Below are 20,621 nucleotides of genomic sequence, written 5' to 3' on the forward strand. Positions count from 1 at the left end.
TGAACTGAAGGCAGAGGCTTTAACCCACTGAGCCACCCAGGCACCACCAAGTGTTGTTATTTTGATAAAAATATTGTAAGAAAATAGATACATATTTTTAAAAAAGATTTTATTTGTTTATTTGACAGATCACAAGTAGGCAGAGAGGCTGGCAGAGAGAGAGAGGAAGGGAAGCAGGCTCCCTGCTGAGCAGAAAGCTAGACATGGGGCTCAATCCCAGGACTCTGGGATCATGACCTGAGCTGAAGGCAGAGGCTTTAACCCACTGAGCCCCCAGGCGCCCCTAGATACATATTTTTAAAAGCTTAATCATAGGAAACAGACTGAGTGTTGCTGGAGGGGAGGATGGGGATGGAGTAACTGGGTGATGGACATTAAGGAGGTCACGTGATGTAAGAAGCACTGGGTATTGTATAAGACTGATGAATCACTGAACTCTACCTCTGAAACTAATAATACATTATGTTAATTAATTGAATTTAAATAAAAATGAAGTAAAATGCTAATAAATAAGCTATAAAGTCAAAAGTGCAACTAACCCTCAAATTTCTATGTGTATATTTGTAAACTCTCCTTTCTAATTAGTTTAATATCATTCTTTCCATCTTTTGAAATAAGTGACTGCTATATAGGCAGAGTTTTACTACATGTTCACATGTATGGATTACAGTATAAAGTTAATTCTAGCAAGTTGAGAGTAAAATAAAATTCTTTTTTTAAAAAGATTTTTATTTATTGATTTGACAGAGATCACAAGTAGGCAGAGAAGCAGGCAGAGAGAGAGGAAAGTAAGCTCCCTGCTGAGCAGAGCTCGATGTGTGGCTCGATCCCAGAACCCTGGGATCATGACCTGAGCCAAAGGCAGAGGCTTTAACCCACTGAGCCACCCAGGTGCCCCTGAAGTAAAATTCTTAAGTGAATAAATTTGTTAATCTCAGAAAGGAAAGGCCTATTCAGGAAGTACACTTGTCTTCAGCCAACCCTGTTAATATTTAGTATTCTTACAGATAATTTTCTCATTTGCTATTCTGCGGATTTTAAAAAAGGTTTATTTATTTTTTTGAGAGAGAGAGAGAGAGAGAGAGAAAGCAGGGGAAGGGGCAGAAGGAGAAGCAGACTTCCTGCTGAGCAGGGAGTCCCATGCAGGACTCAAACATAAGACCCTGGGATCATGACCAGAACCAAAGGACTGAGCCACCCATGTGGCTACTGTTCTGTGTATCTCAACACAGAAAATATAATGATCATTTCTCTTTTAAGGTACAAAACATTTTCAAAATATTAGTTTCAATAAAAAACTGAGGTACTGATTTAGGGTTGTTATGTGAATTGACTTCAATTGTAAGAGGAAGAAATTGGTCAGAGTTTAATGAAGAGAAAAATTATCACTCTAGCCTAGGCTTCATTTGACTAAATTGGGAAGTTTCCCAAAACACTCATCAAATTTCATGGAAAGACACCTGTAACCTATGCGACCAGTCAGCCTGGAAAACAAACAAGCATGAATAAGTGCATGAAAGCCATCTCTTGAAAATAAGAATGTAATATAAATCTGGACTATAAGTGGTATTGGTTTATATTCTGTCTTCTTATGTTACTGTGAAAGACTGAAACATTATACGCACCTGCACATGGTGAACAATAAGAGGTATTGTCATTCAAAGCAACAGATGGTAGATCAAGAGCAGCTGCAGTACACTAAGCTGCCTAAGAAGGACTCCTGGACCCCTGAAGCCTCCTGTTCCTGCCAGAATGAATAAGAAACCTAAAATGCATGAGAAGACACTTGGAAGAAAAGAATTCTAAAATAGTAGTAAAGTCTGTAACAGCAGATGTGACCCCAGTGTTTCAAAATACATTGGCTCCTAAAAATAGACAGGTTTTTTTTTCAGATTAAGGAGTATATATATGAAAGAAAATTAGAGGGGATCCCAGATATTAATATAGTATGATATAACAGTAAGTATTACAAATAATACAACTATAAGACAACTTGAAGTTTGGATACAATAATAGAAACAACAAATGGAGAGATTTTCCAATATTCTAGTTAGGTAGGGTATTTTTTCTGAAAGAAGTTGAAAATAGTGACAAAATTTTCAGAACAGTTTCAGAAGCATTCAAATGTATGGTGTAAAGGTAAATGAATAAACATAAGTGCCACATTTTACATAAATTTTGAATAGATTTTTATCTAGTTTTATAATCAGGAAATACAGAGTTGTATAGGATAGAACATGGGGTAAAAAAAAATTGTTATCCAGTATGAGTCTAATTAGATTTCTCAGGCTTGCCTGAGTAGATTTTTCAAACAAATGAACAAACAAAAATGGCACTCGTGTAATAGCGTAATTCAAATTCCCAAATTCTTTGGCATATATGTATGTGTGTGTGTGTGTGTATATATATGTATGTATATATATATATATATATATATATTAAAGATTTTATTTATTTATTTGACAGAGCTCACAAGTAGGCAGAGAGGCAGGCAGAGAGGGAGAGAGGAGGAAGCAGGCTCGCCGCTGAGCAGGTGCCCGATGCGGGGCTTGATCCCAGGACCCTGAGATCATGACCTGAGCTGAAGGCAGAGGCTTTAACCCACTAAGCCACCCAGGTGCCCTGACATATATATTTTTTAAAAGACTTTTTTAGAACAGTTTTTGATTCACAGTTTTTGATTCACTGGGAAAACTGAGCCCAAATTACAGAGTTTGCATATATTCCCTTCCCTCAAACATGTACAGGCTTCCCTCAGTATAAGCATCTTGAAGCAGAGTAGTGCATTTGTTATAATAGATGAACCAACAGTGTGAGTGATGCATCATTATCTCCCAAAGTCCATTTGGTTCATTCGTGGTGTACATTCCATGAACTTTGACAAATATATGATGATCTATATTTACCATTAGTATCTTACAAAATAGTTTTACTACCTTAAAAATTCTCTGTGGCTTTCCACTAAGGTGGAGAACAGGGCAAAACTGTTTCCTCTCACTGCAGCTTTTATTTATTTATTTATTTTTTAAGATTTTATTTATTTAAGAGCACACACAAGCTGGGGGAAAAGGAGAGGGAGAAGGAGAAGAAGACTCCCTGGTGAGCAGAGAACTCAATGTGGGGCTTGATCCCAGGACCCTGAGGTCATGACCCAAGCTGAAGACAGACACTTAACTGACTGACCCACCAAGGCACCCCTCACCACTGCTTTTAAACATTGCATGGAAAAAATATTGTCTGGAAAAGGAAACAAAATGTATACTGCTTAGGAAGAAAGAAAGAAAACTGTTGGCAGATTACATGAACAGGCATGTAGAAAGTCTAAAAGTCTCAACAAAAAACTCCTGGAACTAATAAGTAATTATAGAAATTTGCAGAATATGAGGATCATATAAAAAAGATAATCAGGAGCGCCTGGGTGGCTCAGTGGGTTAAGCTGCTGCCTTCGGCTCAGGTCATGATCCCAGGTCCTGGGTTCAAGCCCCACATCGGGCTTTCTGCTCAGCAGGGAGCCTGCTTCCTCCTCTCTCTCTGCCTGCCTCTCTGCCTACTTGTGATTTCTCTCTGTCAAATAAATAAATAAAATCTTTAAAAAAATAAAAAAGATAATCATTTTCCTATATAGCAGTAAAGAACAAGTGGAATTTAAAATTAAAAATACAATACTAGGACACCTGAGTGGCTCAGTCAGTTGAGCATCTGCCTTCAGCTCAGGTCATGATCCCAGGGTCCTGGACTTGAGCCCCACATCAGGCTCCTTGCTCAGTGGGGGATGGGGTTCCTTCTCTCTCTGCACTCCCCCTGCTTGTGCTCACATGTGGTCTCTCTCTCTCTTTGATGAATGAATAAAATTTTAAATAAATAAAAACATAATACCACTTACAGTAGCACCCCCCCCAAAATGGAACACTTAGGTGTAAGTCTAACAAAATATGTACAAGATCTATATGAGAAAAATTTTAAAATTCTAATAAAAGAAATCTAAATAAATGGAAAGATATTCCATGTTCATGGATAGGAAGACTCCATATTGGCAAGATGTCAGTCCTTCCCAACTTGATGTAGAGTTAATATCTCAGTAAAAATCCCAGCAGGATATTCTTGTGGATATTGACAAACTGATTCTAAATTTATATGGAGAGGTCAAAGACCCAGAAGAGTCAACAGAATATTGAAAAAGAACAAAGTCAGAGGACTGACACTGGCTAATTTGAAGACTTATTATAAAGCTACAGTAATCAAGACAAAGTGGTTTTGGCAAAAACAAAAAAACAAAAAAACAACAACAAAAAAAAAACAGACAAATAGCCCAGAAATAGACCCACATAAAAACAGTCAAGTGAGGAGTACCTGGATGGCTCAGTTGGTTAAGCCTCCTAACTCTTGATTTTGACTCAGGTCATGATCTCAGGGTTGTGGGATTGAGCCCTGCCTGGGGCTCCATGCTCAGCACAGAGTTGGCTTGAGAGTCTCTCCATCTCCCTCTGTCCATCCCCTTGCTCATGCTATAAACAAACAAACAAACAAATAAATAAATAAATAAAATCTTCTTAAGTCAACTGGGGGTGCCTGAGTGCTCAGTTCGTTAGGCATCTGCCTTTGCACATGTAGGGCTCCTGCTACTCCCCCTGCTTGCCCCCCCCCGTCAAATAAATAAATAAAATCTTTTTTAAAATGTCAACTGGGGTGCCAGGATGGGTTAGTTGGTTGGGCGTCTGACTCTTGATTTTGGTTCCAGTCGTGGTCCTGGTGTCAGGGTATCGGCTGATGTCAGGTTGTGCACTCGGCACAGAGTCTGCTTTTCCTTCTGCTTCTGTTCCAACCACCCTCCCCATTTGCATGTATTCTCTCTGTCTCTAAAATAGATAAGTGAAATCTCTTAAAAAATCGCCAACTGATCTTTGATAAAGGAGCAGAGGCAATCCAATGGAAAAAACAATCTTTGCAACAAATGGTTCTAAGCAACATGTGCAGGCTTTCTCTCATTGTCTCTTTCCCTGAGTGGCTTGCTTCACTTGTTTTGTATTAAGGATGACTCAGCCACACTCTTAGCCTTTCCTCTTATCTTCTCCTTTCCCTAGTCCTCAACCCCCCATTTTTGTTCCTAGAGTAGCAAAGCCAGAGCAGAGCCTTTTGTTTGTTTGTTTGTTGATGTTCCAGCATACTGAGCTATTGATCCTGAAAGGTAAACTACTTATTTTCCCTTTGGAACCTTAATAAGTTACATTCTTCCTCTAACTAGGCTACTCCTGGCCCTCTTAATTTTCTGAAGCTGGTGATCCCATATATCCAGTTGCTGGGATGGGGCTGCTTTTCATCCTGCCCCCTCCTGGAACAACCACTGCAATCTCTTCTGCAGCCCCAAGCAACCAAACAAATGAATCTAGATATAGACCTTATACCCTTCATAAAAATTATCTGAAAAAAGGGAAATTGGGGCACCTGGGTGGCTCAGTTGATTGAACTTCTGATTTTTGATTTCAGCTCAGGTCATTATCTCCAGGTCATGAGATCAAGCCCCACATCAGGCTCTGTGCTGGGTATGGAGCCTGCTTAGATTCTTTTTCTATCTCTATCTCTGCCCCCACCCCATGCACACGTGGGTGCTCTCTCTCTTAAAAAAAAAAAAAAAAAGGAAGAAAGACCTAAATATAATTACAAAACTATAAAACTTGTAGAAAATAACAGAAATCTAGATATTCTTGGGTATGGAGATAAACTTTTAGATACAATACCAAAGTTATGACCCATGAAAGAAATAATTGATTAGCCTGACTTCATTAAAATAAAAAAATTGGGGGGCTCCTGGGTGGCTCAGTCAGTTGAGCATCCTATTCTTGGTTTTGGCTTGGGTGGTAATCTCAGGATCTTGAGATTGAACCCTGTGTCAGACTCCTCGATTGGTGGGGAGTCTGCTTCAGGATTCTCTTTCTCTCTCTCCCCGCAGCCCTCTCTGTCTCCTTCTCAAAACAATAGATAAATCTTTAAAAAATTAAATTAAATTAAAAATTTCCTATCTGCAGGGGCGCCTGGGTGGCTCAGTGGGTTAAGCCGCTGCCTTCGGCTCAGGTCATGATCCCAGGTCCTGGGTTCGATCCCCACATCGGGCTTTCTGCTCAGCAGGGAGCCTGCTTCCTCCTCTCTCTCTGCCTGCCTCTCTGCCTACTTGTGATTTCTCTCTGTCAAATAAATAAATAAAATCTTTAAAAAAAAAATAAAAAAAAATAAAAATTTCCTATCTGCAAAAGACACTTTCAAGACAACAGAAGCACAAGGCACAAATTGGGAGAAAATATTTGCAAGAAACATATCTGATAAATGACCAAGATTCATAAATATTCAAAATATGCAAAAATTCATAAAACTCAGCAATAAAAAACAACCCAGCAAAAAATGAGACAAAAACCTTAACAGGCTTTTCACCTATATAAAGACGTAAAGATGGCAAATAAACATATAAAAAGATGCTCCACATCATATGTCCTCAGGAAAATACAAATTAAAACAACCATAAGATGCTACTACATACTTATTATAATGACCGAAATCCACAACCCTGAAAACACCAAACGCTGGTGAGCACATGGGACAACAGGGACTCTTATTCATTGTTTGTGAGAATGCAATATAGTACAACCACTTTGGAAGGTATTTTGGCAGTTTCTTACAAAACTATGCATTCTCTTTACCATATGATCCAGCAGTCATGCTCCCTGGTATATACCCAACGGAGTTGAAAACTTATCCACACAAAATGCTGAATATGGGTTTTTACACAGCTTAAATCATTATTGCCCAAACTTGGAAGCAACCAAAGACATAACTAAAGGACATCTTGGTTTCCTCCAAGTTTTAGCAATTATGACTAGAGCTGTTCTAAACATTTGTGCGCAGAGCTTTGCATGGACATAAGTTTTCATCTCCTTTGGGTGAATAATAAGGAGAGCGATTATTGGATCTTACAGTAAAAGTACCATATAATATAAGATTTAGATAATAAGTAAATACATTGATAGTGTTGGGAAGCAAAGATTCTCAGTTTGGTACAAGGCTAGTACAAATACAGCTTGGGGGTGGGAAGGAAGAAACCTGCATTAATGAATTAAAAGTATAATTACTATGATTACATATATATAAGTATGTGTGTATGTAATAATTTAGCCAAGTATCACCCATGTATGTTGGGAAACACCAAATAATTGTTTTGGAAACAGCATATTCACATAGTTTTGAAGCATCTCTCCCCAGATAACTAATTAATTATGAAAAGAATTAAAAGGTACTTTTCCAATAGAGAAATTTGATGTAAGCTATTTTATAACCAAATTATCAAACTTAATATCACCTGTAATGGGATAAATGACATTATATACCTCCTAATGTGATGCATTGAAAAGGATATAAAGTCACCAAAATATTTCACTGGAATTTAATCATGAAGACACAATGACAATTCCAAATTGAGGAATATCTGTAAAATGATACTTTCAAAGGATGGTATCATGAAAAAGAAATAATTTATAAAAAATGCTTTCCTAGGGGTACCTGGGTGGCTCAGAGAGTTAAGCCTCTGTCTTCGGCTCAGGTCATGGTCTCAAGGTCCTGGGATCAAGCCCCATATTGGGCTCTCTGCTCAGCAGGGAGCCTGATTCCCCCTTCTCTCTGCCTGCCTCTGACTACCTGTGATCTCTCTCTCTCTCTCTCAAATAAATAAACAAAATCTTAAAAAAAAAAAAAAAAAGCCGGGGGGCGGGAAGGGGCACCTGGGTGGCTCAGTGGGTTGCAAGCCTCTGCCATAGGCTCCAGTCACGATCTCAGTGTCTGAGGATGGAGGCCCGCATTGTGCTCTCTGCTCAGCAGGGAGACTGCTTCCCCCCACCTACCCCCCACCCCCCACCCCCGCCTGCCTCTCTGCCTACTTGTGATCTCTCTCTGTGTCAAATAAATAAAAGCAATTTTTAAAAAATGCTTTCTTTAGGGGCATCTGGGTGACTCAGTCCTTTAAGCATCTCCCTTTGGCTAAGGTCATGATCTCAGTGTCCTGGCATGGAGCCCTGTAATGGACTCTCTGCTCAGCAGGGAGTCTGCTTCTCCCGCGTGCTCTCTTCCTCTTCGCTCTCTCTAACTCAAATAAATAAATAAAATCTTTAAAAAAAAGATCTTACAAAGATCTTACCCCCCAAAATAAAATCTTTTAAAGAATGTTTTCCTTGGGGCGCCTGGGTGGCTCAGTGGGTTAAAGCCTCTGCCTTCAGCTCAGGTCATGATCCCAGGGTTCCGGGATGGAGCCCCCCCCCCCCCATCGGGCTCTCTGCTCAGCAGGGAGCCTGCTTCCTCCTCTCTCTGACTGCCTCTCTGCCTACTTGTAATCTCTGTCTGTCAGGTACATAAATAAAATCTTTAAAAAAAAAAAAGAATGTTTTCCTTAAATTGTTGCAGTTTAAAGGAAAACAGGGAAAACATGACAATTAAATGCAATGTGCAATCCTTGATTGTATTCTGGGTTTTTTAAAATAACCACAAAAGGCAATATTGGAATAATTAAGGAAGTTAGAATATGGAATATATGTTACATATTAGTATTATATTCATGTTAAATTTCCCAAGTATGATAATTGTATGTGAACTTATGTGGGAAAATGCCCATGTTGAGGTATTTAGGGATGATATGTCATAATGTCTGCAAGTAACTCATAACAAAATTAAATGTTTACATATTGTGTCAGTGAGCTATTGTCATGTGGAACAGTGTAACAAAACACCTCAAAACTTAGTAACTCAAAACAACATTAATTCCCACTCATGCATATGGGGGTCAGCAGATTTAGGCTGAGATCAGCTGTGCTTGACTTTAGTATGCAGGCTGTGTCTAGTGCTGTTCTGTCCTCATCCTTGGGTCAGTGGGCTATACAGAGTGTTTTTATCAAGGTGGCAGAAGAACAAGAGGGCAAGCCCAATTATTAGAGCACATTTTAAGCCACAACTTAGTTTATGCTGTGTATTAGTTTCTAGGACTGCTGTAACAAATTACAAATTTAAGACTGGGAGTCTTTTTTTTTTTTTTTAAAGATTTTCTTTATTTATTTGACAGAGAGAAATCACAAGTAGGCAGAGAGAGGAGGAAGCAGGCTCCCCGCTGAGCAGAAAGCCCAATGTGGGACTCGAACCCAGGACCCTGGGATCATGACCTGAGCCGAAGGCAGCGGCTTAACCCACTGAGCCACCCAGGCGCCCCAAGACTGGGAGTCTTAAAAAATATAAATTTTTTTTAATATTTAAAATTTATGGCTTTGGAATGAATTATTTGAAAAGTGATTGTATTTTTTTAAAAAGATTTTATTTATTTATTTGTCAGAGAGAGCACAAGCAGACAAAGTGGCAGGCAGAGGCAGAGAGAGAAGCAGGCTCCCCACTGAGTAAGGAGCCCAATGTGGGACTCGATCATTACCTGAGCCGAAGGCAGCGGCTTAACTGACTGAGCCACCCAGGCATCCTGAAAAGTGATTGTATTAAGACTTTCTCAGTGGTGACTATAGTTAATACTCTATTGTATATTTGAAAATTGCTAAGGGAACAGATCCTAAAAGTTCTCAGCTGGGCAGGTGTGTGGAGTTGAGTGAACTCAGTGATGGGGGCCAAGGAGGGCATGTATTGTGATGAGTGCACCCACACTGTTAACCATACTGGAATTAGGGACAACTGGCTGGCTCAGTCAGTTAAGTTTCTGCCTTCAGCTCCGGTCATGATCCCAGGGTCCTGGGACTGAGTTCTGAATCAGTCTCTCTGCTCGTTGGGGAGCCTGCTTCTCCTTATACCTGCTGCTTCCCCAGCTTTTGCTCTCTTGCTCTCTCTCTTGCTCTGACAAACAGATAAAATCTTAAAAAAACATTGAAAATAAAATACATTTTAAAAAGTTCCCATCACAAGAAAAAAATTTTAATTCCATGTGGTCATAGATGCTAACTAGACTTACCTTCTGATGATCATTTCTTAATATATACAAATACCAAATCATTATGTTGTACTTTGGAAACTGATATCATATCTATTATGTTACATGTCAATTATATCTCAATTTTTAAAAAGATTCCCTAAGATGCCATAAGCTTCTGCCTAATGTGTGAATCACTGGGAGAAATACCTCCTTTTTAAACAAAAACTCTGTAGACATATATTAACTAAAGGTAATCATTTCTTATTCTCTCACTTATTATATTCAGGACTCATACTCAGAATATATGAAGAGCTACAAATCAATAGAAAAAAGGTATGATCCAGTGGGAAAAATGGGCATGAGACCCAAACAACCGTACCCCCACCCAAAGGATAACCAGGTGACTAAAGACAAATTAAAGTGTCCTACTTCATCAATAATTAATCAACAGAGAAATGTAATTACACCCACCCTGAGATAGCACTTTAAAAAGATGAGGAATGCTAGGTGTTGGTAAGAATTTCAACACCTGGAGATTAGACTGCTGATCAGATTATAGATTGGTACTACCTCTTAGCAACTTTGGGCATATGAAGGAAAGCTGAAAAGAACATACCCTATGACAGCAGTGCCTCCTCTGAGTATACACCCCCTCACCCAAAATATGTGTACATGTTCACAAAGTGACGTATACAAGGGCATACTGCTATGGACAGCAGCAATTCTCAATAGAATGGCTAAATGAGTTTGCTATATTTATACTGAAAAAGGCAAAAGCAACATCTGACAGCTAGCTGCTGGCCTGATGCTCCAAGCTGGGCGATGGTGTTCCCCTATTGAACAAAAATAATTTCATAGAACACCAACATTACACAAGGCCAGTATGTGACTGTGATGGATCAAATTTAAAACAAGAGCATACCATAATCCTGTCTAAATACACACAAAGGGGCGCCTGGGTGGCTCCGTGGATTAAGCCGCTGCCTTTGGCTCCCAGCCTTCGGCTCCCAGGGTCCTGGGATCGAGCCCCGCATCGGGCTCTCTGCTCTGTGGGGAGCCTGCTTCCTCCTCTCTCTCTGCCTGCCTCTCGCCCACTTGTGATCTCTGTCTGCCGAATAAATAAATAAAATAAATCTTTAAAAACATACAGACAAAAAAGAACACCGTCCAATCCACAAAAATTGATGCAATATGTTTCTATCCTGGCTGATATGTCAGTTACATCTTGTTTGCAAGTCACAGCTTTACTTCCTTTCTCTTACCTTCTGAGAATTATTAATACACTTGACCATAGTTATCAACTCCATTTCTGACCGCATCCCATCCAGAGTAGAGTCCTGCTTTACCACCCACCCCCCCCCCGCCCAAAGTCACCTTGCATGAGATTAAATACCCTAAGTCCTTTCTAACACCCTTTTACCAAGCTGTCTCATGATTATCTGGGGCGTGCAGTCTCTCTTGTTCCGCTAAGTCAGAAAATACAATTCTGTTTAATGACAGGTGAGTTCCTGATGCTCTGTAGCCAAAGGGTATTGACAATACTCTGGAATTCTCCATAGCAATGGAATGGATGAATGAGAATTAAACACAATGTCAGTCTCACCTTGAGCTACATACTGAAGGTAAGAAACTAGATTGAAAAGATTATCCACTATAAACTTTTTTAAAAAGACTTTATTTATTTATTTGACAGGTATGACAAGTAGGCAGAGAGGCAGGCAGGGGGGAGGGGGAAGTAGGCTCCCCGGTGAGCAGAGAGCCTGATGTGGGGCTTGATCCAGGAATCCTGAGATCATGACCTGAGCCGAAGGCAGAGGCTTAACCCACGGAGCCACCTAGGCGCCCCTCTACTATAAATGTTATTATTATTTTTTTTACCATAGTAAAAAATATTACCGTCCATACATTTCATTGTATACACTTTGATATGCAGCTTTTTAAGAGATAAAATTAAATTGTTTAGAGATGCACACTCAAGCCAAATGTTAAGATTTGTAATGGAGATTGAGGAATCTTTTTTGAGGTGGCTTATCATTCTTAAACATTCCATGATCCTATGGTTGTAAAGGAAACTCTGAACAAGTATCTCCCAAATTTCTATCTAGTCATTTTCAGGATATGTAAGTAGTCTCTTATTTCCTTTCAAATCCAAAGCCAAACGTCTTCATTTCATTTGTCCACTATGTTATCAGGGAAGCAGAATAATATACTTATTAACAGCATAGACTCTGGAGTCAGACAAAATTAATTGAATTCCTTCTCTAATATTTATTCAGTAGGGGATCTTGGGAGAGTGACATAATATATCCAGTCTCAGTTTCTTTACCTGTAAAAAAAAGAAATACTAATGTGGACTTCATAGAGTTGTTGCAAGGATTAAATTAAATAATGCGGGTAAACAACACAGTAAATATTACTGCCATCATAATCCTAAATTTCAAGCCCTGCTTCCTGAGTGTTTGAGAGTTTTGGGAAAGGAGTAGATTTGGCAAATCAAGAGCCTAGTTGGCCAGTTACCCTATCAATATATCTACTGGATACCAGGTTCCTGAAAGAAACATCTGGCTCTTTTCTTTTTCCTACCTATCACTTTCTCTAGTTCCCCGCCCCTCGCAGCCGTTCATTTGGCTCCAGGATCTTTTTGCTTCTCCCTTAATCTCAGGGCGGACTGTGCGGAGTATGCAAAGTAGCTTGCTTACTCGAGCTTTGCCGGTTGCTGCAGTGGCCCTAGCCGCCTCGCAGACAGGTGACTTCAGCTTGAGTGAGTCTCCTCATTGGCTTCTTAATTCCCAAGGACTGTTTCTCTGAAAGGGAATTAAAAGGCGGGTTAGAGTCAGCCGTTGCTTCGGCAACAACTTGCATCCTCTACCTAATCTCCGGAATGAGAATATACCTATTAATACACTAGGTAGACTGGGGAGTTGAGTTGCTCAATGCAAATTTTCTTTCAAGTGCAAAACAGCTCACCGGGCGCGGCTAGCCCTTGGTGGCGCTGCGGTTGGAGACGGGCAAAGCTGACTGCCGCCGCAGTTGCAGCAACCTGTTGGCAGAAAAGTGAAGTCTATCCGCAACAGGTGGTGGGTGGCTGCTGCTAGAGTGCGCCTGTGAGAACGGATGGCGGTGGCGCACAGAAAACTCCTGCGGAGCAGGCAAGTAGGGTCTCTTCTCTTTATGTTGTGCGTATCTGTGGGGAGTGCGGCCACCATCCGCTATTCAGTGGCGGAAGAGATGGAGAGTGGTTCGTTTGTGGCTAATGTGGCTAAGGACCTGGGGCTGGAGGTAGGGAGGCTGGCTGCGCGCGGGGCGCGGCTTGTTTCCGAAGGCAACAAACTGCATTTCCGTCTCCACCGTAAGACCGGGGATCTGTTCGTGAAGGAGAAACTGGATAGGGAGTCACTGTGTGGCAAAGCTGACCCGTGCGTCCTGCACTTTGAAATAGTCCTGATGGAGCCGCTGCAGTCCTTTCGGGTTGAGGTCAGGGTATTTGATATCAATGACAATGCCCCAATTTTCCTGAACAAGGAGCCGCTTTTAAAGATTCCAGAGAGCACGCCCCTGGGTTCACGTTTTCCTCTGCAGAGCGCCCAGGATCTGGACGTGGGCCTCAATGGTCTTCAAAATTACACCTTGAGCCGCAATGCATATTTCCACCTGCACACCCGCTTTCGCAGCCATGGGCCCAAATATGCTGAGCTGGTCCTGGATAAGCCCTTGGACAGAGAGGACCAGCCTGAAGTCAACTTGACAATTACGGCGGTGGATGGCGGGTCCCCACCCAAGTCGGGCATCGCGCACATCCGCGTGGAGGTTCTGGATGTCAATGACCACGTGCCTCAGTTCTCTAGGCTGGTGTACCGCACTCAGGTACTGGAAAATAGCGCCAACGGTTCCTTGGTGGCCACTGTGAGTGCCACAGACCTGGACGAGGGCTCCAACAAAGAAATAACTTATTCCTTGGCTCAAAACCCAGAAGCAGTTCTCCAAACATTTCAGGTTGACTCTCACACTGGAGAGGTTCGACTGAGGGGGCCCCTAGATTTTGAAGCTATTGAAACATATGATATTGACATTCAAGCCACCGATGGAGGGGGCCTCTCTGCCCACAGCAAAGTCCTGGTAGAAGTGGTGGATGTTAATGACAATCCTCCTGAGGTGACCGTTTCCTCTGTGTCCAGTCCTCTCCCTGAGGACTCCCCGCTACAAACTGTAGTGGCCCTTTTCTCTATTCGAGACCGGGATGTTCGGGTGGGAGGAAAAATCACCTGTTTCCTCAGAGAAGACCTTCCTTTTGTGGTCAAACCGACTTTCCGGAATTCTTACTCATTGGTTACTGACAGAGGCTTGGATCGGGAAGAGGTTTCGGGCTACAACATCACTGTTGTTGCCATGGATACTGGACCACCCAGTCTGTTCACAGAAACTGTGATTGAGCTGTTAATAGCTGACATTAATGACAATCCCCCAGTATTTCAGGAAGACTCCTACATTTTGACTGTTCGAGAAAACAACAGCCCAGCAATTTTTATTGGCAAAGTTCACGCTGAGGATCTAGATTTGGGTGAGAATGCCCAAGTAACATATACTCTGCTGCCTCCACAAAGTGGAGATTTATCAGTCTTTGCTTACATCTCCATAAATTCAGACAATGGGAAGCTCTATGCACTGAGAACCATGGATTATGAGGCCATTCAAAATTTTCAGTTTGTGGTAAAGGCAACTGATGGGGGCTTCCTCTCACTGAGTAGCCAGGTTACTGTCAGGGTGGTTGTTCTGGATGACAATGACAACCGCCCAATGATCTTGTACCCACTGCAGAATGGCACCTTACCCTGCAACGACCTGGTGCCCAGGTCTGCGGATGCAGGCTTCCTGGTGACCAAGGTAGTGGCTGTGGATGGTGACTCAGGTCAGAATTCTTGGCTTTCATATCATCTCCTTAAGGCCACTGACCCTGGGTTATTCTCTGTTCAACAACAAAATGGGGAAATCCGTACATTGCGGCAGATATCTGAAAGAGACCCCATGATTCAGAAACTGATCATTCTTGTTCAGGATCATGGCCAACCAGCTCTTTCCACTACTGCCTCACTCAACATCTTACTGGTAGATGGTTTTTCTGAACCCTATCTGCAGTTCCGGGATCCTTCCAAGAATCCTACAAGGGTAAATCCATCCACTAAATATTTGGTCATTTCTCTGGCTGTGCTTTCCTTTCTCTTTCTCCTCTCTGTCACAGTGATCTTTGGTATACACATCTACCAGAAGGTTAAATACAGAGAAAAGTTCACAGTTCAAGAGCATTTCTATGATGACTGTAATTTCCCTAACAACCTGGTACAAAGAGGGGCCAATGGATCGTTATCTCAACCGTGTCCCTATGAAATGTGCTCAGCCACTGGCACCAGCAATAGTGAGTTTCGGTTTCTTAAACGCTTTATGCCCAACTTCCCCTTCCCGCATGGCACTGGAGAGACAAAAACAGAAGCTGGCTCCCGTTTACCACCAGACTGTAATAGGAATAGGTCTCAGGGGTCAGAGGACCATGGCCAAGTACCTGACAACAGTATGTAGTTTTTACTCATGAGCTATATGTAGGCGTTATTTATGTCTCTCCCAAAAGTTCATTAGTCCTGGCCCTAGAAATGCTTAGTTCCATAAAGATATCCTGTTATTTTGCCTTTAAATTATTTTCCATTAGATGGTTATGTATGCATAGGGATGAAAACCAGGTCCTAGTTTTGATACATCAGGAAGCAATTAGATTTGAGAAGCAGAAATATATTTTATTATCCCTCAGAAATTTTAGATTTTTGCCTCTCAGTATGTGGAGATCATCTTTGACTCAACATCTTGCCTGCCATCATTCTTAACAATGCAAATGCCTGGTGAATGGTGGTCCTTATAGGTAATCAGATGGAAGGAAAGGTAAAGAAAAAAAAAGGATTGACTTATTTGAGAAGGTAAGTAAAGGCAGATATAAGACCAAAGAGATTCAGTTCAGGAATGTTTCCCAAAAGTAAGTTACAGGTGATTTCTTAATGGTTGTTTAGGGCCTTAGGCAAGTCTCAAACCTCTCTTTATACACTAAAGTCTATTTCATTCCTTATCAGAGAGAAGTTATTTGAATGTGGGGAATGAAAGGTAGATGAGGGAAAATAAATTAGGCTTACTGTAGTTAAGAAGTGCTAGCACACAACTATAAAATAAAAAAGATATAAAGGAAAAAAGTGATCATGAATACCAATTAAGTAGCCTTAAGGAAAGATACATTGTCAGATATTACCAGATTTGATTTTTCAATTTTTCAGTTTTATTGATATATAACTGACATATAGTACTGTGTAAATTCAAGGTATATGGCATAATGACTTGACTCACATGTATTGTGAAATGGTTACCAAAATAAGCTTAGTTAACAAGCATGTCCCTCAGTTTGAGATTGCCTTTGTCTTCTTCAGATTAGATTTATGTTATGCATTATTGGGAAGACAGAAATGATACTGTATCCTTCTCAGTGCATCATTATTGGGGTACCTGATGTCAATGTGTCCTACTTAGCAGTAATATTAATCTTTATATAAAATTGTGGTTAAAAGCAACATAAAATTTGCTATGTTAAACATTTTTAAGTATACAGTTATACTTAACATATAAAAATAGTGCTAAGGTGATATTAATTTCCGTCACTTGGTTAAGATAATATCTGTAAAGTTTCTGCACTATAAAGTTACTGTTTTTTCTTGTAATTAATAAATACTTGGTAAGAGACACTTTGAAATTATGCAAATATCATGTTTCTCCTTAAACTTTTGCCTGCTAATTTGAGTATCCATTACTGGATATTTCCTATGGCAATTAACACTGTGCCATTAGAATGATAATTTTCTATTTCCATGATTCCTTTTACATTAATTAATTGAAATTCTTCTTCAAGAAAAACTTTTCCTTTCTCCTCCACTTATTCATTATGTAGTTATTTTTTTAATATATAGACTCATGGGTATATATTTTATTATTTGGGTTATAATCCAATGTTATTATTTATTTTGGTGTTCAGCAAACCCTTTATCTGGGATGAAAAGCATTTTTTTAAAACTGGAATTATCCACATGAACACATTTTGACCAAAATAAGTATTTCTTTATAACTGTATATGCTATATGATCTTAAGTATAAGTTTCTCAAATCTTGTTAAGGTTTCTTCATAATGATGTTTTAACTTTAAATGAAAATTACATTAACTTGACTTAATATTTCCATTATAATTTTAAAACTATTAAATAGATACTAAAGTATGAAAAGTTTAAATTTTATTATATGGGCATGTTTAGATATTTATAAGCTATGTATAATAGAGGTGTCAGTTATTCTCCTAAAAATAAGTAAATACATTGTCTTCTCTGTCATGTCTCTGTATTTTGTTGTTGCTGGTTTATTTTTTAATTTACACTCAATTAGCCAACAAACAGTACATCATTAGTTTTTGATATATGTTCAATGATTCATTAGTTGCATGTAATTTATTTTTTTAAAGATTTTATTTATTTATTTGAGAGAGAGAGTGAGCAAGAGAGAGAGAGAGAGAACACAAGGAGGGGGAGGAGCAGAGGGAGAAAAAGAAGCAGACTCCCTGATGAGCAGGAAGCCTGATGTGGGGCTCGATCCCAGGACTTCAGGATCACAACCTGAGCTGAAGGCAGACACTTAATTGACTGAGCCACCTAGATGCCCCAGTTGTATATAATTTAAAGATGAATTTGTCTCAGGGTCCCTGGGAGGCTCAGTTGATTAGGTATCTGACCCTTGGTTTGGTTCAGGTCATGATCTCAGGGTCATGAGATCCAGCCCCAAGTGGGGCTGTGCACTGGGTGTGGAGTCTGCTTGAGATTCTCTTTCTCTCCCTCTGCCCCTCTTCCTGCTCTCTCTCTCTCAAAAAAAGATGAATTAGTTTCATTTGTGGAAGCAGAATTCATCCATGTAAGTTTCCCATATAAAGGTCTATTTTCTTTTTTTTTTTTTAAGATTTTATTTATTTGGGGTGCCTGGGTGGCTCAATGGGTTAAGCCCTCTGCCTTCAGCTCAGGTCATGATCCTAGAGTCCTGGGGTTGAGCCCCATGTCAGGCTCTCTGCTCAGCAGGGAGCCTACTTCCCTTCCTTTCTTTCTGCTTGCCTCTCTGCCTACTTGTGGTCTCTGTCAAATAAATAAATAAAATCTTTTTAAAATATTTATTTATTTGAGAGAGTGCACACAAGCGGGCAGAGAGGCAGAGGGAGAGGAATAAGCAGACTCCCTACTGAGCAGGGAGCTTGATTCAGGGCTTCATCCCAAGACCCTGAGATCATGACCAGAGCCGAAGACAGATGCTTATCCCAGGTGCCCCTTAAATGTCTATTTTCTATACAGTTGAATGTCATCAAAGCATGCAACTGATCAAACACCTGCTCTTCAACCAAAAATTTGACTTTGTTTACAAATTTATGTGACACTGTAAAAATAATATTATTAAAGTATTGGTTGTGTTTATGTAACACTGAAACAAAATGTTAAAAAGTAAAAACAGTTTTCTGTTAAGCTGGTGAAATAAGTTTATGCTTCTGTGTACCGTGCTCTGCTCATATGAATATAGAAAAAATAGATAAAATTTTAAAATAAAAAATCAGAAAGTATGAAACAAAAATGGAACAAACATAAAATGATGAACAGGTATAAAACCCTTGCATTTCTGAGCTGCAGGATGGAAGCTGGCATTGGTTGCCATAAGTTTGGTTCTTCTGGCTATCAGGAAAAAAAATTCTCTATGCAAGATGGAGAATAAAAGCCAAGGTCACTGCTTACAGCCAGAAGCTAGAATGGATCTATCTTGTTCATGAAAAAAAGGTTGAAAAACTACCGCCAAAATACTTCTCAACTTATGACAAACACAAATGGCTTTCCATGTTCGTATTCCATTCTCATGGATTGGAAGAACAAATACTGTTAAAATATCCATACTATCCAATGCCATCTGTACATTTAATGCAGTACTATCAAAATGCCAACAACAGTTTTCACAAAACTAGAACAAATGATCCTAAAATTTGTATGGAACCACAAAAGACCTGGAGTAGCTAAAACAATCTTGAAAAACAAAAGCAAAGTAGGAATTACCACAATTCGAGATTTCAAGTTATACTACAAAGCTGTAGTAATGAAAACATTATGGTACTGGCATAAAAACAGACATGTAGATCAATAGAACAGGATAGAGAGCCCAGAAACAAATCCATGATTATGGGTCAATTAATCTTTGACAAAAGAGACAAGAATATGCAATGGGGAAAGGACAGTCTCTTTAACAAATGGTGTTGAAAAAACTGGACAGCTATATGCAAAAGAATGGACCACTTTCTTACACCATACACAAAAATAAACTCAAAATGGACTAAAGAGCTAAATATAAGACCTAAATTCATAAAAATCCTAGAAGACAACACAGGCAGTAATTTCTCTGACATCAGCAATAGCAACATTTTTCTAGATATGTCTCCTGAGGCAAGGGAAAAATAAAGCCAAAATAAACTATTGGGAATACCTCAAAATAAAAAGCTTCTGCAAAGCAAAGGAAACAATAAACAAAACTAATGGACAACCAACTGAATGAGAGAAGACATTTGCAAATGACATATCTAGTAAAGGGTTAGTATCCAAAATATATAAAGAACTCACACAGCTCAACACCCAAAACCAAATAATCTAATTTTTAAAATGGGCAGAAGACATGAACAGACATTTCTCCAAAGAAGACATCCAGATAGCCAGCAGACATAGGAAAAGATGTTCAACATTACTCACCATCAGGAAAATTCAAATCAAAACCACAATGAGCTATCACCTCACATGTGTCAGAATGTTTAAAATAAAAAAACACAAGAAATAACAAGTGTTGGCAAGGATGTGGAGAAAAAGAAACTCTCATACACTCTTTGTGGAGTTACAGACTGGTGCAGGCACTGTGGAAAACAGAATGGAGTTTCCTCAAAAAATTAAAAATAGAACTATCCTTTGATCCAGTAGTTGCACTACTGGGCATTTACCCAAATAATAAAAAAACACTAATACAAAAGGATATATGCATCCTTGTGTTTATTAAAGCATATTTACAGCATTATTTATAGCAAAATTACAGAAGCATCCCAAGTGTCCCATCAATAGATAAATAGATAATGAAGAGGTGATACATATATGATGTGACATATATATGTGTGTGTGTGTGTGTATACACATGTACACAATGGAATATTATTCAGCCATATAAAGAATGAAATCTTTCCATTTGCAACAATGTCGATGGAGCTAGAGAGTAATAAGGCTAATCAAGGTAAGTCAGTCAGAGAAAGACAAATACCATATGATTTCATTCATATGTGAAATTTAAGAAACAAAAGAAGTGAAAAAGACAAGCCAAGAAACAGTCTTTTTTTTTTTTTAAAGATTTTATTTATTTCTTTGACAGACAGAGATCACAAGTAGGCAGAGAGGCAGGCAGAGAGAGAGAGAGGGAAGCAGGCTCCCTGCTGAGCAGAGAGCCCGATGCGGGACTCGATCCCAGGACCCTGAGATCATGACCTGAGCCGAAGGCAGCGGCTTAACCCACTGAGCCACCCAGGCGCCCGAAACAGTCTTTTTTAAAAAAAGATTTATCCATT

The 20,621-nt window shown here is 39.7% G+C and overlaps 1 protein-coding gene across 1 annotated transcript; it reads left to right on the forward strand.

The window, feature by feature from the left end:
* The first annotated feature begins 13,048 nt into the window (after positions 1-13,048).
* Positions 13,049-15,505, forward strand: PCDHB1 (protocadherin beta 1). The gene has a single exon (XM_047731078.1). The coding sequence runs from the start codon at positions 13,049-13,051 to the stop codon at positions 15,503-15,505; it is 2,457 nt and encodes an 818-aa protein (XP_047587034.1).
* Positions 15,506-20,621: the final 5,116 nt, after the last annotated feature.

Source organism: Lutra lutra, chromosome 5 (assembly GCF_902655055.1).
Source record: "Lutra lutra chromosome 5, mLutLut1.2, whole genome shotgun sequence".
Lineage (NCBI taxonomy): Eukaryota > Metazoa > Chordata > Mammalia > Carnivora > Mustelidae > Lutra > Lutra lutra.